This window comes from Piliocolobus tephrosceles, chromosome 1, assembly GCF_002776525.5.
Source record: "Piliocolobus tephrosceles isolate RC106 chromosome 1, ASM277652v3, whole genome shotgun sequence".
Lineage (NCBI taxonomy): Eukaryota > Metazoa > Chordata > Mammalia > Primates > Cercopithecidae > Piliocolobus > Piliocolobus tephrosceles.
In genome coordinates this window covers 75,086,541-75,109,731 of record NC_045434.1, presented here as the reverse complement: position 1 = coordinate 75,109,731, position 23,191 = coordinate 75,086,541, and the positions used below count along the sequence as shown (strand labels likewise).

Here is a 23,191-nt window from a genome sequence, read left to right as displayed (position 1 = left end):
CCAGTTATTCTTTTTCATTGTTTTTTTTTTTTTTTTTAAACACCTATCTATGACAGATTGGAGATTAAAAAACAAAACCAGAATGGTCCTTCAACACTGATGGTTTAAGAAGCAATTGCCTAAAAGACTGAAGGGAGTAGGGCTGCAATGACAGGCCCAACAAATAGGTCCCCTATGAACTAGCATAAACAAAAGAGATGCAGGCAAGGCCGAGCACAGTGGCTCACGCCTGCAATCCCAACCCTTCGGGAGGCCGAGGTGGGTGGATCACCTGAGATCGGGAGTTCAAGACCAGCCTGACCAACATGGAGAAACCCTATCTCTACTAAAAATACAAAATTAGCTGAGTGTGGTGGTGCATGCCTGTAATCCCAGCTACTTTGGAGGGTGAGGCAGGAGAATCCCTTGAACCCGGGACGTGGAGGTTGGGGTGAGCTGAGATCGCACCATTGCACTCCAGCCTGAGCGATTAGAGCGAAACTCCATCTCAAAAAAAAAAAAAAAGGGAGAGACAGAGATGCGGGCAAGAACTAAAGTAATGGCAACAGAATAAATGGATTAATTAAACCAAATAGATATGGAAGCAACAGGAAGAGTAAAGGATGACACTTGTGTTTCCAGCTTGGATGGGAGTAGATGGAAGTATCTTTCTTAGAGACAGAAGCAGCTTTGACAGAGAAAATGTGTCTATGGCACAACCAAGCAGACACAATCAATTGTTATCGACGTCATTATCACTGATCTTGAATTTTACCAAAAATATATGATCTAATGGTTAGCCTATGGAGTAAAATGAGTGGATTAACAGATAACATCCTGCACCTATAGAGGTAACAGTTTCCTACTAGGAAGCAATATGATATACTGGAAGCACTATTTCCAAGCTTCTTTTCTTGTCTGTAAAATAGAAATGCCATCAGCTACCTTACAGGGTTACTAGAGTAATTCAAACCTCTTTTCTTGGGAGAGTTCCAGCTTACAAATACCACGTTACCAAAGGTGGGAAAACTTATTTGGCAAAAAGAGATGGGACTAGCAGTTATTTTAGGTCAGAAGAGACATCATCGTCATCGCTAATATTTATGAGTGGGTACCATGTGCCAAATATTAAATGCTTAACATATATAAACTTATTTAATCATTACAACAATTCTAAAGTAGACATTATTATTATCCTCGTTTTGTAGATAAGGAAATTGAGGCAGATAATAGTAAATAACTAGCACAAAGTTACTCTGAAAGGTAGTACCAACACAGGTGCCTCTGATACAATTGAGTGAACATGGGAATTTGTTTCCAGAAATAACACATGAACTTTAGGAGAAGGGAAGGAAGGAAAGAATACTCTGGTTATAAACACTGGAAGTGCAATAGAAATCTGAACACAAAAATATCCCTTGGTGATGAAATCTTCTTGAGTGGGAGGGAGAAAAGTTTGTCTCTATACCAAAATCTCCTTGTTCCCAATCCTTTCTTTCTTTAGATTCAAAGTCCCTGCCCTTTCACTCTCCACATAGTTTTTTTTTAATTATCTATGTCCTCCTGGTTCCTCAAACATATTAAGGTAGTGGTCAAGAGCATAAGCTGTACAGTCAAACTTCAATAACTGTTGTATCATGTATCAACTTGCTTATCTGCTTATGTACAGAAGTGAGCAAGTTATAAATCTCTGTGCCTCAGGTTTTTAAATGTAACATGAGGATAACAGTAGCATCTATCTCATACAGTTTTCAGAATTCTCTGAGCTGATATATATAAGGAACTCAGAACAGAACCAGGCACATAGGAAAGCTCCAAAAGTATAACTATTCTTATTATCCAATTCCTCTAACAGTGTAGTATGCCCAAAACTTATGGTGCTACAAGCTTATATGAAAGTTGCCTGTTTGAAAAATTGAATACTCTCTTGCTGAAAAATATTTCAAGTGGGGCCCTCTCTGTCTTCACTGTCCTGTCCTAGCGCAGATCCTAGCATGGAGTTTTGCCATTGCCTACAAACTGTCCTGGCACTCTTTGGCAGTTACCATACATCTGGCAGTAATATTTTAAATGTCTGTCACCATCTTGCTTAAAAATTCTCAGTAGCTCCCTGCTGCCTACAAATACACAAGGCCCTTTATAATCTACTTTTAACTACTGTTACCAGTTTTACTTCTAGTCACTTCTCTGAACAGCTAGAGCCATAACAGAATGTTACTTTGTCTGAAATAGGCCATGAATTTTAAGAGACCGCATGCCACTGTATAGGCTTTTATGTCTGAGAAAACTGCCCTCTATACTCCCAGGCCAGGAAAACCATTCATCCTTCTAAAGCCTAGATAGAACGCCACCTTTTACATTTATTCAACAAAACAATTTACCGAATACTAAAATATGCAAAAAAGACCCTGTGAAAATAAACAGACATACTTTGACATTTGGGGAACTTATCTCTGTAACAAGAGAGATATGTTAAAATATAATGACAGCATAGTATATTATCAGTAATACATGTAAGATACAAGTAAGCAACACCTAGGCTGGGTTCCAGAGGATATGGATTCCTCTGTCTCCATCCTTACCTTTCCAAAATTGAACCATGATCTTGAAAACTATCTTTTAATTATACCTAATACACTCTATTACAGTCCTGTGTTTAATGTCTTTCCTAAAACTGAAATTTTAATGCAGAAATGTATTCATCCTTTGTATCCTCAACACCTAGAGGGTGATTGGAACCTAAGGGAACACAGCAATTGTTCATTGAATTGAATTGGATAAATTAGGTTTCCATATTAGCCAAAAACCTTCTTAACCCATAACATAGCTGATCTATAATAGCAAAAGAACTTTAAAACCTAATCAGCATTTATAATAATATGCTGAAAAGACAGAACAGTTCCAACTTGGAATTATCCAGTACTTGAACAGAAAAATCCAATTTGGCCAGGTGTACTGGCTCACACCTGTAATCTCAGCACTTTGGGAGGCCGAGACGGGTGGATCACTTGAATCCAGGAGTTCAAGACCAGCCTGGGCAACATGGCAAAACCCCATCTCTACAAAAAAATTAGCCAGGTACAGTGGTATGCGCCTGTAGTCCTATCTACCTGGGGGAGCTGAAGCAAGAGGATCGCTTTGGAGGGCAGTGGGGGAGGATGTCAAGGTTGCAGTGAGCCTGGGTGACAAAGCAAGACACTGTCACAAAAAGAAAAAGAAAAATCCAATTTGTAAGCAGTACTGACATTTTTTTCCAAATATAGTACTCTTCCCTTCTTGAACAAAACTGTTGGAACCAGTCTAACGAGTTCAAAAAATATCAGAACCAGAAGTTCTAATTTCGGCTCAACAAATAGTTTGTTTTCCTTAACAGTGTGGCAGGAGATGAAGACTCTAATTACCTAGGAATTGCAGTAGCATATGACACTTTCTTCTTGGTCCTGGAAGTCCAGCTTAATTCATTAATTTACTTCAAATACCTGTGAAGGACCCACAAGGCAATAGGAACTGGGGATACAGTAGTCTTTACTTTTATGGAACTTACATTCCAATTGGGAAAGATAACGCAGCAAATACATACATCAAATGGTTTGGGCAGGGTTAAGAAAAAATAAAGCAGGGCAGTAAGTCAAAAAGTGAAGAAAGACAGGAAGAAGAGTAGTGGTGGTACCTTAGATAGGGTAGTCAGGGACAAGTCTCTCTGGTAAGGCACTGGATCAGAGGCTGGTGAAGGAGAGACATGCCAAGCATTTGAAACCTATTTTAGGCAGTGGAGCCAACCAGTGAAGAAACCAGGGTGTGGGAGCATGTTTAAGGTGTTAAACAAACACAAGCATACCGGTATGGCAAGATTACAATTAGTGGTTTGTGAGGGGCAGATTGGTCTATGACAGACAACCTGGCCCAAATCATACAGCCTAAGGATCTTGGATATTATATAGTGAGATGGGAAGCCACTGGATCATCTCAAGCAGACAGCGGATGTAATTAGAAATACGTTATAAAAGAATAGCTCTGTCTGTTTTTTGGGTATCAGCTAGTACAAAGGAGCAGTAACTGGGCAGCAGGAAGTCAGGGATTATCTGCAATTCCTTGTCACCTAAAAAACTGGTGCCAAGAATAATGGTAAAGAGGAGCAACAGACACAGCATGGTTGAAAACCTCAAAACACATCCTTCCTTCCTTTCATTGTCAAGCGTCTCTGAGAGACATAGTTATCAAATGCTACCAGTTTTTAGTCGACCTTAACCACCAAACTCTTCTTTCATTCACTATTATTTAGTTTCTAAAACACGCACACATCTACCGCACAAGAAAAGTCAAGTACACCCCCTTCTTCCTCTTACCTCTTTTAACCTTTTGCTTCTTACACCCTACGAGACCCATTCTTCTCCTTTTTTCAAGTACCCTCTTCCTTTCACCCTTTGCTACTCTAAGTTTCTCGGTAGCTGCAGGTGTTCCACCCGTTTTATTATAATTAATAATGGTGACCCTGAAAATACCTAGTAAAAGAAAGTGGAAACTCAAAATTACAGTTGACAGCGTTCCTTCTCTGAACACGACTTCCCCAAGCCTCCTCACTAAGCCAAAGTCGCCCCTCTGAAGTGGTGCCAAGATAAAACCCAGGTGGCTAGCAGCAAATGCAGTCGCAAGGGCTGCTTGACACGAACTCAGCCCGGCCTTTCCTCCCAGACACCAAAGCTCAGCCCTACCACATTACCTTCGCTATCAGAAGTATCTGTGACCTCGTCTTCCAGCACTGACGCTACGGCTCCGGTTACCATTTTCATCTTCTTCTTTGGGGTCTTTTTCAGATTTTCTGCCTCACTCACACGTGAGTCCGCAGCGGCGGCTGCCATTTTTCCGCGCCGGAAGCGTCACCTGACAGTTGCGTCCGGTGGCAACCAGAGGAACTTCTGCATTCAGTGCCGGTGACACAAGGTTCCGGAGCGGGGTCGTCTAGCCCGGAGTTCCGGGGGCGGAGCCTCAGAATGTGACTTGGAGAGAGCTCTGAATAGCCCGGTGTGTTTACGCGAAGTCGGTTCTAGGACGAAAATCAGTGGCTGAATGACCTCAGCCGACTCCTCCGCCAGCCCGGCGCGGTCCACTTTGATTTCCTCGCCTCGGCCGCTTTCCTTGTCTGCTGCCTTAATGTTGGTTTAGTGTCCTCCTCAGGTGTCTCTTACGAGCCCCTGAACGCAGCAGCAGCAGCTAGGACGCGGGACAGATCCACTGGGGGTTGACAATTAGAATACGATCATATCCCTCCACCCAAGATAACACGCGAGACCTTTCTTGCAAACCGAATAGACTCACTTTCTTTCCCTGGGGCGGGTGTTATGGAATCCAGCCGCACTGCATATTCCAGTAGATGTTTGTGTAGGAAATAAATATGTATTCACATCCTAAAAACTCAATACAACATTTTAAAACTTGGTTTTGAATTTTTTTGTTTTCTAAGAGGGAGAGGGTCTCGCCGGGGCGGTGGCTCACACCTGTAATCCCAGCACTTTGGGAGGCTGAGATAAGCGGATCGCTCGAGTCCAGGAGTTTGAGACCCGCCTGGCCAACATGGTGAAACCCAATCTCTACTAAAAATACAAAAATTAGCTGGACGCAGTGGCGAGTGCTTGTAGTCCCAGTTACTGGAGTAAACCTTTAAAAAGTGCAATTATTGACCGGGCGTGGTGACTCATGCCTGTAATTACAGCACTTTGGGAGGCCGAGGCGGGAGGATCACTTGAGGCCAGGAGTTAAGAGACCAGACTGGACAACATGGTGAAACCCCATCTCTACTAAAAATACAAAAATTCACCGGGCATGGTGGTGCGCATCTGTAGTCCCAGCTACCCAGCTACTCAGGAGGCTGAGGTGAGAATCATTGAACCCAGAGGGGCAGGGAGGGTGCGAGGAGGGGCAAAGGTTGCGGCGAACCGAGATGGCAGGTATGGTGGCTCCAGCCTATAATCCTGGCTTCTCCAAGTCTGAAGATCGCTTGAGTCTAGGAGTTCGAGGCTGCAGTGAGCCATGATTGCACTACTGCATTCCAGCCTGGGTGACAGAGTGAGACCCTGACTCTTGAAAAAATAAAAAGGGGTGCACTTTAGAGGTGCCCTTTAGGATGCTGCTGATGCCCAGAAGCACTCACCATCCTGCTCAGTGTGATCCTTTCATTGCCACTGTGTCCTGGTCTGGAACCTGTTTTTTGCTGTCTTTCATAGCTAACGCTTGCTTTTGCTTAGGGCTAAATGTAAATTGGAACAAGGAGTTCCAAATAAAGTTGGGAATGCATTGGAGAAAGTTGTAGAGTGCGAAGAAAAGTGAAAAAAAAAAAAAAAATGGTTGCAGTGGTTCAATGGAAAACATGTTCCTGAATATTAAGCACAAAGTTCCTGCATTAATGCTAGTGTTATTTAGTGATCAAGAAGTGATGTTTTGTGCATTTAACATGTTAATGTGAGTTTATGTATATATAGAAATTTTTGTGTGTTTAGTTGCAATTTAAGAAATTGCATGGAGGGGAGGAATGGCAGATTTGTTACACATTCACATTTTTCTTCCTTTAAAATAATATAAAATAGGATCCAGGTTTTTATCTAGAAGTCTGGTTTTCAGAAATTTATTACTGCTGTTAAGTCGGAGATACCTATGTTAAGCTTATTTAGTCTTCACAATAAACTAATGAGTTAAGTACTATTATTTTTTCCATTTTATAGATGAGGAAACAGAGGCACAGAGTAAATAACTGCTGACCATCACACAAACAGTACATGGCAGAATCACATTCAGACCCAAGCACTCCACTGCAGAGTCTGCTCAACCACTGAGTTGCACTGCCTATTCAGAGGGTTGTGCTTTAGCGCTCAGCATACAGTCAGAATAGGCAACAAAAATTTCCTTTTTTCTTTCTGTTTTTTCTTTTTTAAAATTTTACTTTACATTCTGGGATACAAGTCCAGAACGTGTAGGTTTGTTACATAGGTATACATGTGCCATGGTTGTTTGCAGCACCTTTCAACCCGTCATCTAGGTTTTAAGCACTGCATGCATTAGCTATTTGTCCTAATGCTCTCCCTCCTGTCACCCCCACCCATCTCCAATTGCCCTTGGTGTGTGCTGTTCCCCTCCCTGTGTCCATATGTTCTCATTGTTCAGCTCCCACTTATGAGTGAGAATATGCAGTATGTGGTTTTCTGTTCCTGTGTTAGTTTGCTGAGGATGATGGCTTCTAGCTTCATCTATGTCCCTGCAAAAGACATGATCCCATTCCTTTTTATGGCTGCATAGTATTTCATAGTGTATATGTACCCACATTTTCTTTATCCAGTCTATCATTGATGGGCATTTAGATGGGTTCCTTGTCTTCGCTATTGTAAATAGTGCTGCAATAAACATATGTGTGCATGTGTCTTTATAGTAGAATGATTTATATTTCTTTGGGTATATACCCAGTAATCGGATTGCTGGGTCAAAAGATATTTCTGGTTCTAGATCCTGGAGGAATCACCACACTGTCTTCCACAGTGGTTGAACTAATTTACATTCACACCAACAGTGTAAAAGCATTCTTATTTCTCCACAGCCTCTCCAGCATCTATTGTTTCTTGACTTTTTAATAATCACTATTCTGACTTGCATGAGATGGTATCACATCATGGTTTTGATTTAGGCAACAGAAATTTCTAACAAACACTGGAATTCATGAATAAAAAATAAATAGTTTCTGCTCTTACAATGAACCAAAATAATTGACAAGATTCAAACAGAATGCCCACTGTATGCCGGAAATAATAGAAGTCACCTATATGCTTGTGTGATAATTTTACAGACAAACCTATGCTAGTTATCAGCTTATTGCCTCTTGGCTCTAAATTCATCCTTTTTGGCTGCTCTGTGAAAATTAAGCTGGGCTCTTAAATATTTTTATTTGCCTGAAGTTCAGATGTACAGCTTTGTCAGCAGAGGGCATTAGAGTGACATTATAAGAGAAAGGGGTCATCTTCCTGGTTCCTATGTGCTTTTCTCTACAGACTCCTGTGGAAACTTCCCCAGCATCAGGGTGCTGAAGTGTACTTGTGCTCTCCTGTAGCACAGATGGCTTCTCCAGCATCTGACTCCTGAATGCCTCTAATAAGACACCTGCCCATCCATAGCTTTTTCTAGCACCTCAAAGGGAAATTTCAGGAAGGCGGATTTTTGAACGAGTTTTTGGTTTTGCTTTTGTTTTTTAGAGATGAGATCACACTCTGTTGCCTATGCTGGAGTGCAGTGACATGATCTTGGCTCACTGCAGCCTCAACCTTATGGGCTTAAGTGATCCTCCCACCTCAGCCTCCTGAGTAGCTGGGACCACAGGTGCAAGTCACCCCACTGGCAATTTTCAACAAGTTCTGACAGGGTAGTATCACAGCAACTCCTCTGCCACCCAGTGAACCACAGCTGTGCTCTCCCATGAGAGCTGTATCTCAGCTGTAGGTAGAAAGATAGGCCTCTTCCTTGCTTGCTGCATGTTACATAGTCACTGCTCCTTATATCTGCTATTACTATATTCTGTAGAGTTTACTTAACCTCTTACTAACAATCCCTTGTTACTTCAACCTTCTGATATAGCTAATGACTCTTTATATTAAATTATCCTATTCAAATTACTAGAGCAGTTTCTGTCTCCTAAGTGGCCCTGAATGATATAAATCTAGAAGAGGTGTTGTAATGAAAACATCAGTGCCCACATACCTTCTTTGCCTGCCTACAGCACGGTTAGAACGTTTTACAGGAAGTTTCTCATTTTGGGAAAGGCCAGAGGCAGGGTGGGTATGAGAGTTTCCTATTGAAATGCCAATATTTATAGAACAATAACAGATAAAATCTTTTTCTTCTGAATAATTTGTGCAGCTTGGCTGATATGAGTGCCTCGAAGAGTCTAAACTAATAGACATGGAACAGAAAAGAGAGAGGGGTAATTGCCCAGTGTGTCCAGAGCAGGAGGGTGGTCCTCTAGGAAGGTCTAAGCATAAAGCTAACTTGATAGGAGCTCTGTCCAGAGATTCTGGTTACAGAATAATTCTTGGGATTCTCTATATACATAGGATCTATGAAGGGAGAGAGTAAAGAGAAAGAAGACATCTCAGAATTATAGAGCTCCTAGTTGAGAAGGAACAAGAAAGAGAGATCAGGATAGAGAGCTATGCGAAGAGCAGTGCTAAGTCCCTAAACACTAGTGAAATAAAGTCCCCTGAAAAAGAGATTGTCACTGATGTTAAATTCTGCTATAGTCGGCCAGGCGCGATGGTTCATGCCTGTAATCCCAGAATTTTGGGAGGCCAAGGCGGGCGGATCACAAGGTCAGGAGATCGAGACCTTCCTGGCTAACATGGTGAAACCCTGTCCACTTAACCTGGCGTGGTGGTGAGCGCCTGTAGTTCCAGCTACTCGGGAGGCTGAGGCAGTAGAATGGTGTGAACCAGGAGGCGGAGCTTGCAGTGAGCCGAGATCTGGCCACTACACTCCAGCCTGGGTGACAGAGCGAGACTCCGTCTCAATGAGAAAAAAAAAATTCTATAGTCTCAGAGAAAAAGGAAGCATACACAATTAACATACATTAATTAAATCTTACATGTAATTAACTTGATGCTATAATGGGAGACATAAAGGAAAACTTTAAAAAAAAGATATTTCCTGAAGGATAGATCAGATATTCTAAAGATGTTTGTTCCAACAAAAATTTCACTGGAATTAATTTTGAGAGGGAAGGAGCAGAGAGAGAGGTCTTGTTAAAATAATTATCAGGTACAAAATAAGTAAAGGATAATTTAAAAAATAGAAAAAGAGTCTTGAGGCAAAGTTTGCCCATTCAGGTATTAGAGTATACTATAAAGCTACAACAATTAAAATATACAGATCAAAAGAAAAAATAAATGGAGATGAAATAAATCCTAGAATATGTAAAATCTTAAAATATTATAAAGGAAGTATTACACGTAAAAAAATACATTATGCAAAAATTGTGTTAGCAAAATTGATGGTTAGAAGGGAAAGAGACTGGGTATGGTGGCTCATGCCTGTAATCCCAGAACTTTGGGAGGCTTAGGCAGGAGGATTGTTTGGGCTCAGGAGTTCGAGACTACCCTGGCAACATGGCACAACCCTGTCTCTACAAAAAACACACAAAAAATAAGTCAGGTGTGGTTGTGAGCACCTGTAGTCCCAGCTACTCAGGACGTTGAGGTGGGAGGATGGCTTGAGCCCAGGAGGCAGAGGTTGCAGAAAGCTGAGATCATGCCACTGCACTGCAGCCTGGGTGACAAAGCCAGAACCTTTCTAAAAAATAATAAAAAACAAAAAGTTGATTAGCAATGAACTAATTAACTAATCGAGGGACTAGGAACACACACAAAAAAAGAGAAAAATATTAGAGCCTCATGTCTTACCCTAAAATTAATTTCAGGATTATGAAAATAAGCTGTATGAAAAAAAAGAAAAATAAGTGACAATCTGATTTATCTGGATTGTAGAAACAACTTTCCAAGTTAAAGGTAAATAGAATATAAATGAATATAAGACAGAACATCAAGTTTGAAATAACTACATAACAAATTAATGGGACTTCGGCATGGATAGGACTTCTTTATCAAGATGGAGTAGTAGGGAGCAAATTTACCTTGTTACTTGAAACAACCCAAAATAGACAAAACCTATAGAATAACAGTTTTCAAGACACTGGACATTAGATAATGAAGCATAATAATCACTGAGAGATGGAAGGCAAATCAGGTGAGCCCCACAATTACCCCAGCATACTGCTTTGAGAAAATTTCCAGACCCTAGCAGAGGAAGCAGGGACCTAAGCTGAGCCTGGAAGCCTCTCCAAGTTGAAAAGATATAGCTGAGAGTCAGGGGAGACCAAGTTGACTAGAGTTGGAAGGGCAGAATACTAGAGAAGAGAGAGAGAGAAAACTCAAGAGATCTGCGAAGAGGCTCCCTTTAAAATTTAGGTGATTACTGACCCGTGCACACATGTGAGAAAACTACACAAGGCCAGAGAAAGAACCACGAGGAAAGATTAGAGGCAACAGTTGTTATCTATGCATACACAGGGCTGATTCTAGTCTCCATTCCCACTAGGGACTGGTTAGGGTACCTGTTAAAAACTATGAAGGTGTGAGATTTTATCATACTTGCAAACTAACAGATAGCCTGCCAAAATTTCATGATATTATACCATATCATAGGAGATATAAGACTCCCGAGTAGGAGATAAAGGGCAGTTTATTTATTATTCTGCACAATAGCAGTAGAAGCATATCAGCAATTCCCACAGAGTTACACAAAGAGAATCAGATAACACCACTTCAAGTAACTAACTTCAGAAAACTAAGGCAGTAGGTTGCCTTACAGGAGAGGAACTTTAAGCTATTTACAATAGCATTAAAAATATGTGAAATACTTGGGATAAAATACATAAAATACCTGTACACCAAACAATACAAAGCATTGCTTAGCAAAATTAAAGAAGACTAAACTAAATGGAGATATACCATGTTCATGGGTCAGAAGACTTAAAATTATTAAGATGTTAATTCTTCCCAAATTGACCTATAGATTCAATGCAATCCCTATAAAAATTCCAGCAGACTTCTTTGTAGAAGTTAATAAGTTTATTCTAAAATTTATATGGAATTTTAAATAATCTAGAATAGGAAAGAAACAACTTTGAAAAATAAGAGCAAATTTGAAGGCCTAACTCTACCTGATTTCAAGACTTATGATAAGCCTGTGGTTATTAAAACAGTATAGTATTAAATCAAGGTAGAAAAATAGAACAATTAAACAGAATAGGGCATCAAGAAAAGACATCTATCTATCTATCTATCTATCTATCTATCTATCTATCTATCTATGAAAAACTGATTGTTGACAAAGGTATAAAGTCAATACAATGGAGAAAGGATAGTATTTTCAACAAATGTTCTTGGAACAATTGGATATTCATATACCAAAAAAAGAAAAGAGAAAAAAATAAGATATCTATTTACAAACAACTGTACTTCAATTTATACCTCACTCCATACATAAAAATTGACTCAAAATGGAATAGGCCTAAAGAAAAAAACGTGCAACTATAAATCTTCTATAAGAAACACTGGAGAAAACCATTGTGTCCTTGGGTTAGGCAAAGATTTCCTAGGTACAACACCACAAGCATGATCTATAAAGGAACAACTAGTTAAATTGAACTTTATCAAAATTTAGAAACTGCTGTTTGAAAGACAAAGTGTAAAGAATGAAAAGACAGGCCACAGACGGGAGAAAACATTTGCAAAGCCTACATCTGATAAAAGATTGTGTCCAGAATACATAAAGAATTCTCAAATTCAATATTCACTTGAATATTAACACTTCACCAAAGAAGATATACCGATGGCAGATAACACATGAAAAGATGTTCCACATTGTAAGTCACTAAGGAAATGTAAAAAGAAAACCACATAATCAGATACGATCATACACCTTTTAGAATGGCTACAAATAAGACTAACTACACTAAGCATCGATGAAGATGTGGAAAAACCAGAGCTCTCATAGGCTGCTGGTGAGAATGTAAAATGATCAACCAAAGGGAAGACAGGTGGTCAGCTTCTTAAAAAATTAAACATACACTTACCACATGATCTAGCCATTCCACCCCTAGTTACTGACCCAGAGAAACATAAACTTAGTTTCATGTGAAGACTTCCACGTGAATGTTCATACCAGCTTCACTTATAATACTTCCAAATTGAAAGCAACTGAAATATCCATCAATAGGTGAATGAATAAATAAATTGTGGTATGACCATGCAGTAGAGAGCAGTAGAGAGCTATACGCAACAATAAATAGGAACCAACTATTGATCTAAAGGAACTGTAGGTGAATCTGAAAATAATTATGCCAGGAAAAAAAAAGAGTGCATACTGTATGATTCCAGTTGTATTAAACTCTTTTTTTTTTGGGGGGGGGGTGGGGGTTTTACAGGGTCTTACTCTGTCACCCAGGCAGTAGCATGATCATGGTTTACTGCAGCTTTGATCTCCTGGGCTCAAGTGATCCTCCTACTTCAGCCTCCCAAGTAGCTGGGATTACAGGAGTGTTACAGGCATGCTTTAAGCAACAGAGATTTATGTTTAAGCTTACCTTAAACATACTCAAAACACTTACATTAGCCTACAGTGAGGCAAAATTATCTAACCAAAACCATTTTGTAATAAAGTGTTGAATAATCTCATGTAAATTACTGAATACTGTGCTGAAAGTGAAAACCAAAATGGTTCTATGGGGTCCTAGTCCATTTTCTGTTGCTTTTAACAGAATATCTGAAACCTACTAATGTATAAAGAAAAGGGATTTATTTATTACAGTTATGGATGCTGAGAAGTCCACAGTCAAGGGGATATATATGGAGATGGCCTTCATGCTGCTGGGAACTCTCTGCAGAGTCCCAAAGCAGCATAGGGCATCCCATGCTGAGGAGGCTAGCTCAGGTCTCTCTTCCTCTTCTTAGAAAGCTATCAGTCCCATTCCCGTGAAAACCCATTAATCCATGAAAGCAATAATCTATTAATCCATTAAGTCATAAGTGGATTAATCTATTTATGAGAGCTCTGACCTCATGACCCAATCATCTCTTAAAGGCCTCACCTTTCAATACTGCCACACTGGGGATTAAGGTTCAACATGAGTTTCCAAGAGGATAAACATTCAAACCATAGCATATGAGTACTTGAAGTACAGCTTCTACTGAATGCATATCACTTTCACACTATCATAAAGCAGAAAAATGCTAAATTGAACCACTGTAAATCTGGGACCATCTGTAAAAGGTAGCATTCATAGGTTCCAAGGATTAGGACATGGAGTCTTTGGGGCTATAATTCAGTTTACTATGATTTGTTTTAATTTGCTCAGATTTAGGGACAGTGTTTTTAAAAAGCCCCTTTGGGACATTAAAAAAAAAAAAAAAGATATCTTTCTTCTTTACCTTCTTTACCTTTACTTTCCTCTGGCACTGAACTCCTGTGTGTGATATAATTAAGACCCAGGCCGTGGCCTCATTATTACTAACCCCACTGAGCCCTTTGTACTATATTTGATTGCCTCTTTAGAAACATCCCTGTAAATAAGAAAGGGACAGATTACATCATCTGGTTGGTGTTAAACAATGGAGCAGGTGAATACTGGCAAGACTAATAGGCTTTATTTCATTTGAACAAATTACTCTTGGACTCCTGGTCTCAGAGCCTGCATTAGTGACACTGGTACTATCATGCATCAAGGAGACATATGCCACCTTCCATAAAACCCTTCCATTAAAAACTCACCTCACTATGGGACTTAACTGTCTTTTAGGCAGTATTCATCAGCAATGACAAGATTGCCCAGCATTTCTGAATAACCAAGCGAACAAAGGAGAAAAGTGGACTGCCTTTATCCCGCCAGACTTTCAGACTTTTCTTTCTGCCAGTAGAAAGTGCATCCCAAGTTGTGTACGAGGGACTACCACTTCATTTCGTTGTAACAGTTAACCCCAACCTGTGTTAATAGACCACAGACACAACTGAAAGAGGCCTCAAGAGTGCAGTCTTTTTATTCTATTCTTCTGAAGTTGAGTGGCCACGTGATCCAGGACCAGTGATTATTTGTCCAGTGATAAAGTCTCACGGTCCAGCCTTCCTCAAAATGCCATTCATTCATTTGACAAATATTCAATGAGCCTTGTGTCAAGTTCTCTTTATTTTTTACTTTTTTATTCTTTTGGGTACACAGTACATATATATATTTATGGGGTACATAAGCTACTTTGATACAGTCCTACAGTATGTAATAATTACATCAGAGTAAATGGGGTTTCCATCACCTCAAGCATTCATCATTTCTTTGTGTTACAAACATTCCAATTGTACTCCTTCAGTTATTCTGAAATGTCCGACAAGCTATTGCTAACTGTAGTGACTCTGTTGTGCTATCAAATACTAGATCTTATTCATTATATCTAACAATATTTTTGTACCCATTAACCACCCCCATTTCTCCCCTACCCCAAATCCTTCCAGCCTCTGGAAACCATCGTTCTACTCTCTATGTCCATGAGTTCAGCTGTTTAATTTTTAGCTCCCATAGATGAGTGAGAACATGCAAAGTTGGTCTTTCTGTACCTGGATTCTTTTACTTAACATAATGTCCTCCAGTTCCATCCATATTGTTGCAAATGACAGGATCTCATTCTTTTTATAGTTGAATAGTATTCGATTACGTGTATGTATCACATTTTCTCTGTAGATTTATCTGTTGATGGACCAGGTTGATTCCAAATCTTGGCTATTGTGAATAGTGCTACAATAAACATAGGAATGCAGATATCTCTTCAATATACTGATTTCCTTTCTTTCGGATATATGCCTAGTGCTAAGTTCTTTTTAGGTACTGAGGATTTCTAGCAAGACAGACAATTCCTTGTTCTTATGATGCTTAGCTTGTATGTTTGAGGGAGACAACAATTACCAAGTAAATTTTAAAAATAGAACAAATTGCTGCAGATAGCAGTATCAGGAAGATAAAACAGAGTAGTAGAATAGAGAATGTTTCATGGACTGAAGGGTGGCTGGTATGGGACACTTCAGCTCAGCAGTCCCCAAATTTTTTGGCACCAGAAACTGGTTTCATGGAAGACAGTTTTTCCACTGGTGAGGGATTGTTTCAGGATGAAACTGATCCACCTCAGATCATCAGGCATTAGTTAGATTCTCATAAGGAGAGCACATCCTAGATCTCTCGCATGCACAGTTCACAATAGGGGTCCCACTCCTGTGAGAATCTGATGTTGCAGCTGATCTGACAGGAGCTGGAACTCAGGCAGTAATGCTCACTCACCCATTGCTCACCTCCTGCTGTGCGGCCCAGTTCCTAACAGGCCACAGACCAGTGGAGGCCCATTACCCTGGGGTTGGGGGACTCTTGTGCTAGATGGAGGTCAGAGATGCTCTCAGGAGGTGACGTTTGAACTGATACAGGAGTGGTGTGATTGAAATGGCCATGTGAAAATCTAGGACAGAATTTTCCAGGAGAAGGCAATGAATCCCTTTGAGGAGGAAAAGACAGCGTAAGGAATAGTGAGCAGGGGAAGTGGGGTGCACATTGATGGGAAAGGGGAGAGGAGAGGCCATGGCCAGTGTGCTCTTGAGGGCCCTGGTAAGGACATTCAACTTTTCCCCAAGAGACCTAGGGAGCCATGGAACTATTTTACACAGGGTAATGACAGGAAAGAACTCATTTCTGAAAGGCTCTTTAGTTTTGTTCGAGAATGTGGGGGTCAGAGGGTAAACACACAGACCAGTTAGGCCATTGTGGAAGCCTAATGTGGAAGACCATGGTGGCTTAGACTAGGGCAGAGATAAATAAAAGTGGACATACTCAGGGTATGTTTTACATGTGGAAACCTGACACAAACTGTTGTTGATGGGTTCAATACCAGAAGGAAAGAATTAAAAATGACAACTAGGTTTTTGACTTTACAGCTAGGTGGATGATGGTGCATTTGCTAGTATGAGAAAGGCCAGAGAAGAACAGCTTTTGTGAGGAAAAGCAAAAGTGTCTGACTTGTTAGGTTTAAGGTCTTGACATCTGTTTTAGTCTGCTTGGGCTACTACAACAGAATGCCATAGACTAGGTGGCTTATAAACAACAGCCATTTTTCATTTTTCCCACGATTCTGAATGCTGAGAAGTCTAAGATGAAAGTGTCTGGGGAGGGTTCAATTCCTGGTTTATAGACAGCTGTCTTCTTGCTGTGTCTTCACATAACACAAGGGGTGAGGAAGCTCTCTGGGGTCTCTTTTATAAGGGCACTTATTCCAGTTGGTAGGCTCTGCCTACCAACAGCCCCACCTCCAAATACCATCACATTGAGAGTTAGGATTTCCACGTATGAATTTAGGAGGGACATAAACATATGGTCTATAGAAACATCTAAGTAAAGATATTGATTAAGTAATTGGATCCCAAGGGAGAGACCGGGGCTAGAGATAATAGGTATAAAAGATGACACCTCCATATTGGTGGTTTTTAAAGCTGAGAAAACGGATGAGGTTTTACAGGAAGAATAAGAAAAAGAAGCCAAAATCCAGTTAGTAGGAACTCCAATATTTAGAAGTAGAGGAGACAACATATGAAAATGCACATGAAGAGCAGAAAAAATTATGAAATGAGGGAAGCCAGATAACAAGTTTCAAAAGGAAGCAAAGATTTTGTTAAATGCTATTGTGAGACCAAGCTAGGCGAGGATAGGGGTGTGTCCATGAGATTTTATTTAAGTGAAGATTATTAGGGAATTTGTCAAATGTCTGGTAGAATAATGGGAAAGAAAGTTATGGTAGAAGGGCTAGACAATAAATAAAAACTTCAGTTTCCAACAATGTAATGAACCAGATTTGCAAAGAAAAGCCTCTTGATATGGAACACCTATAAATAGTTGCCTAGCTTTTCTTGGGGGATGAGGTGGTGCTCAATAGTCATGTATAGAATAAAATGAATGGCTCCAGGCTTTCCCAGATGTCCTGAAGTAAGCACAACATCTAATGCCCAGCTCCTCTCTTTTTGTCAACCTCTATAGTTTCGTTAAAACTCAGACCTAGAGTTACATCAGGCTTTCAGTCCCTTCTCCTGAATTGCATAATTCTTTGAATCTCTCTGAATCTCTGTTTATTCTCCTGTAATAGGGGGATGACCTCATCTATCTCAGAAGCTTATGAGTGGTAGGTGGCCTTATTTCGCAGACATGATACTCTCTGAAGTCCACGTTGTCATGATCAGAGACTACACTGCTAACCCTGGCAGTCTGCTGGGTGCTTATATCTCCTGACGGTTATATAGAGCCCTGTTTTTGCTTGGCTATGCGAGGAACCCGAAACTTAACTTTGTGGAGTCCCACAAAGCTCCTGGCTAGAGCAGCCCTGAGTTTTCTGATGAGCTGCAGCCTAAATCATTAACTGCTGCAATGGTGAGAGGAGAGGCTTTTCTTGAGTAAAGCATATCGGGTGGGCTAGACCATTTTGTAACACTTCTCAATAGCCATCAGAAGCTAAGATTGTCAGTGCTCCATTTACTGAGTACTTACTATATACCAGGAAATATACATAGGTTCTTAATATCCTCATTTTACAGATGAGGATATATTTTGGATCAGAAAGAGTAAGTGAGATGCCTTGAGCCATGATTTCAGTTCTATCAGTTTTTGCTTCATTTATTTTCCTTCCTTTCTTCTTTCCTTCCTTCCTTCTTTTTTTAAACAGGGTCTCACTCTGTCACCTAGGCTGGAGTGCAGTGATACAATCTCAGTTCACTGCAACCTCCCCCTTCCAGGCTCAAGCGATCCTCCCACCTCAGTCTCCCAAATAGCTTGGACTACAGGCATGTGCCACCATACTTGGCTAATTATTATTATTATTATTTGGTAGAGATGGGTTTTCTTCATGTTGCCCAGGCTGGTCTCGAACACCTGAGCTCAAGTGATCTGCCACCTTCAGTCTCCCAAAGTGCTGGCATTGCAGGTGTGAGCCACTGCACCCAGCCTTTATTTATTTTGAGTCTCTATTGTTTGGTGTAGACACATTTAAGATTGTTATATCTTCCAGGTGAATTAATTATTTTATCATTACATAATACTTTTCTTTATATCTAGTGATTTTCTTTGTTCTGAAGTCTACTTTACCTGATGTTAATAAAGCTCCTTTGGGTTTTTTCAAAAATATTTACATGGTATACCTCTTTCCTTCCTTTTATTTTCAACCTACCTATGAAGTATTTGAAGTGAGATTTTTTGTAGCCAGCATATTATTGAATCACGTTTTTAAACCTACTCAGTCAATCTCTGTTTTTAAAATAGGTTTATTTAAACCATTTGTATTTAAAGTAACTATTGGCTGGATGCCATGGCTTATGCCTGTAATCCCAGCACTTTGGGAGGCCAAAGTAGGAGGATCACTTGAGGTCAGAAGTTTGAGCCCAGTCTGGGCAACATAGTGAGACCCCATCTCTACCAAAAATTTAAAAATTAGCCAGGTATTGAGGCACATGCCTGTATTCCTGGCTACTTGAAAGGCTGAAGCAGAAGGATTGCCTGAGCACCGGAATTCAAAGTTGCAGTGAATTATGATCATACCACTGTACTCCAGCTTGGGCAACAGAGTGAGATCCTGTCTCAAAGAAATTAAAAAAATAACTATTGATATGCAAAGGTGTAAATTTGCCATTTTATTATTTGTTTTCTTTGTTTCTTATTTTTTTCTGTTTCTCCTTTCTTACCTTTCTGTGGGTTACTTTAAAATGTTTTGGGATTCCCTCCTGACTTTTTTATAGTACTTTGGATATATCATATTATATAGTTTTCTTAGTGCTTGCTCAAGGTATTATAACAGACACACATAACTTCCCTGTCCACTGATATTGAAGCTTTACCACGTGGAGTGAAATGTAGAAACCTTACTTCCACTTAGGTTTCTTTACCTGCCACACTTTTTAAGTATAATTGTCTTAAGTATTTCCTTTATACTCATTGAGCACCACATCATATAATATTAAAAAAATTGTACTTCAACGATAAAATATGATTTAAGAAACTCCTGAGGATAGTCTAATATATTTACTCCTATTTTAGCCATTCCAATGTTCTTCCCTTTCTAAAATTTCAGGCTTTCTTGTGTTACAATTTTCTTTCTGTTTAGAGAACTTCCTCTAGCCATTCTTTAAAGGAGGACTTGCTAGAAACAATTTCTCTAAGTTTCTATTCTGAAAATGTCTTTATTCCCCCTTCATTTCTAAAGGATGTTTTCATCGGAAACAGAATTTACAGCTGACAGTTCTTTTTCTTCAGTTATTAAAAAGTGTTTGCCATTACCTTTTGGCCTTGATGGTTTGAAATGAGACACTTGCTGTTGTTTGAATTGATGTTGCTGTATATAGAATGAGTAATTTCTCTCTGGCTGATTTTAAGATTAAAAAAATTTTTGGTCTTTAGTTTTTTGAATTTAACTATGATGTCTCTTGGAGTCGATTCCTATGGGTTTATCCTTACTAGGGTTTGCTCACCTTCTTGAATCTGTGGATTTAAGTCTTTCACCACATTTGGAAAGTTTTCAGCCACTATTTTCTTGAATTATTTTTTTCAATCTCCTTCCCTTTCTCTCCTTTTTTTTCAAGTTCAATGATTCATCTTCTGTTACTTCTACTCTATTATTGAACCCATCCAGGCAATTTCTTGGGATTTTATTTGGCTATTGTATTTTTTAGTTCTATAATTTCCATTTCTCTCTCTCTCTCTCTCTGTAACTTCTATTTCTTTGCTGAGATTTTTCTATTTTTTCATTTGTTTCAAAAAATCATAAATACTTGTTTAAGCATTTTTATAATGCCTCTTTTAAAAGTTTTTATCAGATGATCCAACATCTGGTTTTTGGTGTTGGAGTCTATGGACTGCCTCTTTTCATTCAAATTGTGATTTCACTCATTTGTGCTATGACAAGTTTTATGGTTTGAATGTGTCCACCAAAGTTCATGTGTTGGAAACTTGATCCTCAATGTGGCAGTGTTGGGAGAAGGGGCCTGACGGGAGGTTTTAGAGTCATGAGGAAACTGCCCTCACGAATGGATTAATGCCATTATCATGGGCATGGGATCCTTATAAAAGAATAAGTTTAGTTCCCTCTTGCTCTCTCTATCACCCTTTCTTTCCCTCTTGCCTTCTGCTATGTGATGACACAGCAAGAAGATCGTTGCCAGATGTTGGCCCCTGAATCTTGGACTTCCCAGTCTCCAAAACTGTGAGCCAATAAATTTCTGTTTATTATAAATCCCCCAGTCTCAGGTATTCTGTTAAACAGAACAAAACAGACTAAGACAATGAGTAATTTAAAACAATTTTTTTTTTTTTTTTTTTTTTTTTTTTTTTTTTTTTTTGAGACAAGATCTCTCTCTGTTGCTCAGGCTGGAGTGCAGTGGTACAATCATAGGTCACCTGCAGCATCAAACTCCTAGGCTTAAGTGATCCTCCTACCTCAGCCTCCCAAGTAGCTGGGACCACAGGTTCAAACCACCACATTTGGCTAATTTTAAAATTTTTTTGTAGAGACAAGGTCTCACTATATTGTCCAGGCTGGTCTCAAACTCCTGAGCTCAAACTATCTTCCTGCTTCAGCCTCCCAAACTGCTAGGATTACAGGTGTGAGCTACTGCACCCAGCCAGGTGATTTTCTAAATTGTATTTTGGACTGCTTAGATATGATGACTCTAGACCCTGTTAAAAATTTTGGATGTCATATTATGAGATTCTGGGTCCTATTTAATTTTCTTTCGTTAGCAGACAGTCCCCCTGTTAAGGTGTAACATAAGAGCCAAGTAGCTGTGTGTGCTCATTTACCCACTGGACTTTGCTAATACCACCCTAGCAATTAGAACACTGATTCATACCACCAAATGCTTCCGAGTAGAGGGGTAAGCTCAGCTTCCTATTGGACCATACTGACTCCAAGGAGGAAAGATGTGGTGATCTGACACAAGCTTTGTTGTGCGAGGCCCAAGTGATACTAAGCCTTTTTGCTGCCAGGTGGGGTGGAGGCTCAGCTACTTGCTGGGCTCTACTGACACTATCTTGGTGAGGGAATCAGAGCACCACCTGGCAGAGCAAGGCATGGAAGACTGCTCCCCATTCAGTCTTTTACATCACCTGGCAGGGTAATAAGCATCAAAGCACTACCTGCTTCTATTAGGCAGTGAATTGAAAATCAATTGTCTATTCTCCCTGAATACTTCTGGGCAGGGAAATTAGAGTGCTTCTGTGGGACAGAATGGAGATGCGTCAGGAAGAAGATCTGCTTCCTACTGAGATTCAAGTCCTATTCATGAATAACCACGTCTAAATCTCTGAGGATAGAGTATCAGCACTGGTATTTAAAAAAACAAAAACAAACAAACAAACAACAAAAAAAAAAAACCAGCTTATTCTAATGTACAGTGAGGGTGAGAACCATAAGTCTACATGAATGCTGAAGTCTTCGAAGTGGACAACAGGTGTTAGTATTCCTAATGAATAGGTGCTGAGACTGAAAGATGATACCATAAGACAAATATGGATTAGATATTTCAGAGAAGCCTTGGTTTTCAAAGAGGAGAAGATTGGCAAAGAGAAACATGAAGAATAGTTGATCTATCTTAGGTGTGGCAGTAAAAGAAAAAACAGCCTACCCGTGAAAGAGCTCTAAGGCCAACCAAATTCCAGTTGAACAAGGATGTGGGAGGATTTCTGAAAGAAGAGGTTGGGAATTTGCCGATGGAAGAGTTTGGTTGATGTAGGAAATAGTAGATGAGTTTGCAAGGACAGGGAGTAGAAATATTGTATCACATTAGAGATTTTTCCAAGCAGCAGAGGACAAGTGTCTAGGTGAAAATGGATGACCTAGGAGACTTCAAGTGGTGATTTACGGAAACTGGGAGATGCATGTGATGGTAATACTGAGTGTCAACTTGATTGGATTGAAGGATACAAAGTATTGATCCTGGATGTGTCTGTGAGGGTGTTGCCAAAGGAGATTAACATTTGAGTCAGTGGGCTGGGAAAGACAGACTTACACTTAATGTGGGTAGGCACTATCTAATCAGCTGCCAGCATGGCTAGAATATAAGCAGGCAGAAAAATGTGAAAAGAGAGACAGGCCTATCCTCCCAACCTACATCTTTCTCCTGTGCTGAGTGCTTCCTGCCCTGGAACATCAGACTCCAAGTGCTTCAGTTTTGAAACTCTGACTGGCTCTCCTTGCTCCTCGGTCTGCAGATGGCCTATTGTGGGACCTTGTGATCATGTGAGTTAATACTTAGTAAACTCCCCTTTATATACATATATCTATTCCAGTAGTTCTGTCCCTCTAGAGAACCCTGACTAAAACAATGCAATAATGATGGAGTTCATCTCATCATCAGTTAGTGGAACGTATTCAAAATTCAGATACAGTTGAACGTCTTTCTTTGGGAGATATGTGGTCTTGAAGCAACTATGAAATCCTATGGTCGCCTATGGGCCAGGCCATCTCACCTGAGAAAGATGGTGTGATGACTTGGGGGTGGCACTTTTCCACACATTCTTGGCCTCCCTGTGTTGCAGCCTTGGAGTAACCCCCTCTCCCTGTTCTCAGTC

General features: G+C 40.0%; 1 protein-coding gene across 1 annotated transcript in view; it reads right to left on the bottom strand.

The window, feature by feature from the left end:
* Positions 1 to 4,852, bottom strand: part of RRP15 (ribosomal RNA processing 15 homolog) — a 46,386-nt gene extending 41,534 nt beyond the window's left edge. The window contains exon 1 of the mRNA XM_023203721.2: positions 4,700 to 4,852. Within this exon, the coding sequence (XP_023059489.2) occupies positions 4,700 to 4,838 (139 nt within the window). The 5' untranslated portion in view covers positions 4,839 to 4,852. The remainder of the gene's footprint in view (positions 1 to 4,699) is intronic.
* Positions 4,853 to 23,191: the final 18,339 nt, after the last annotated feature.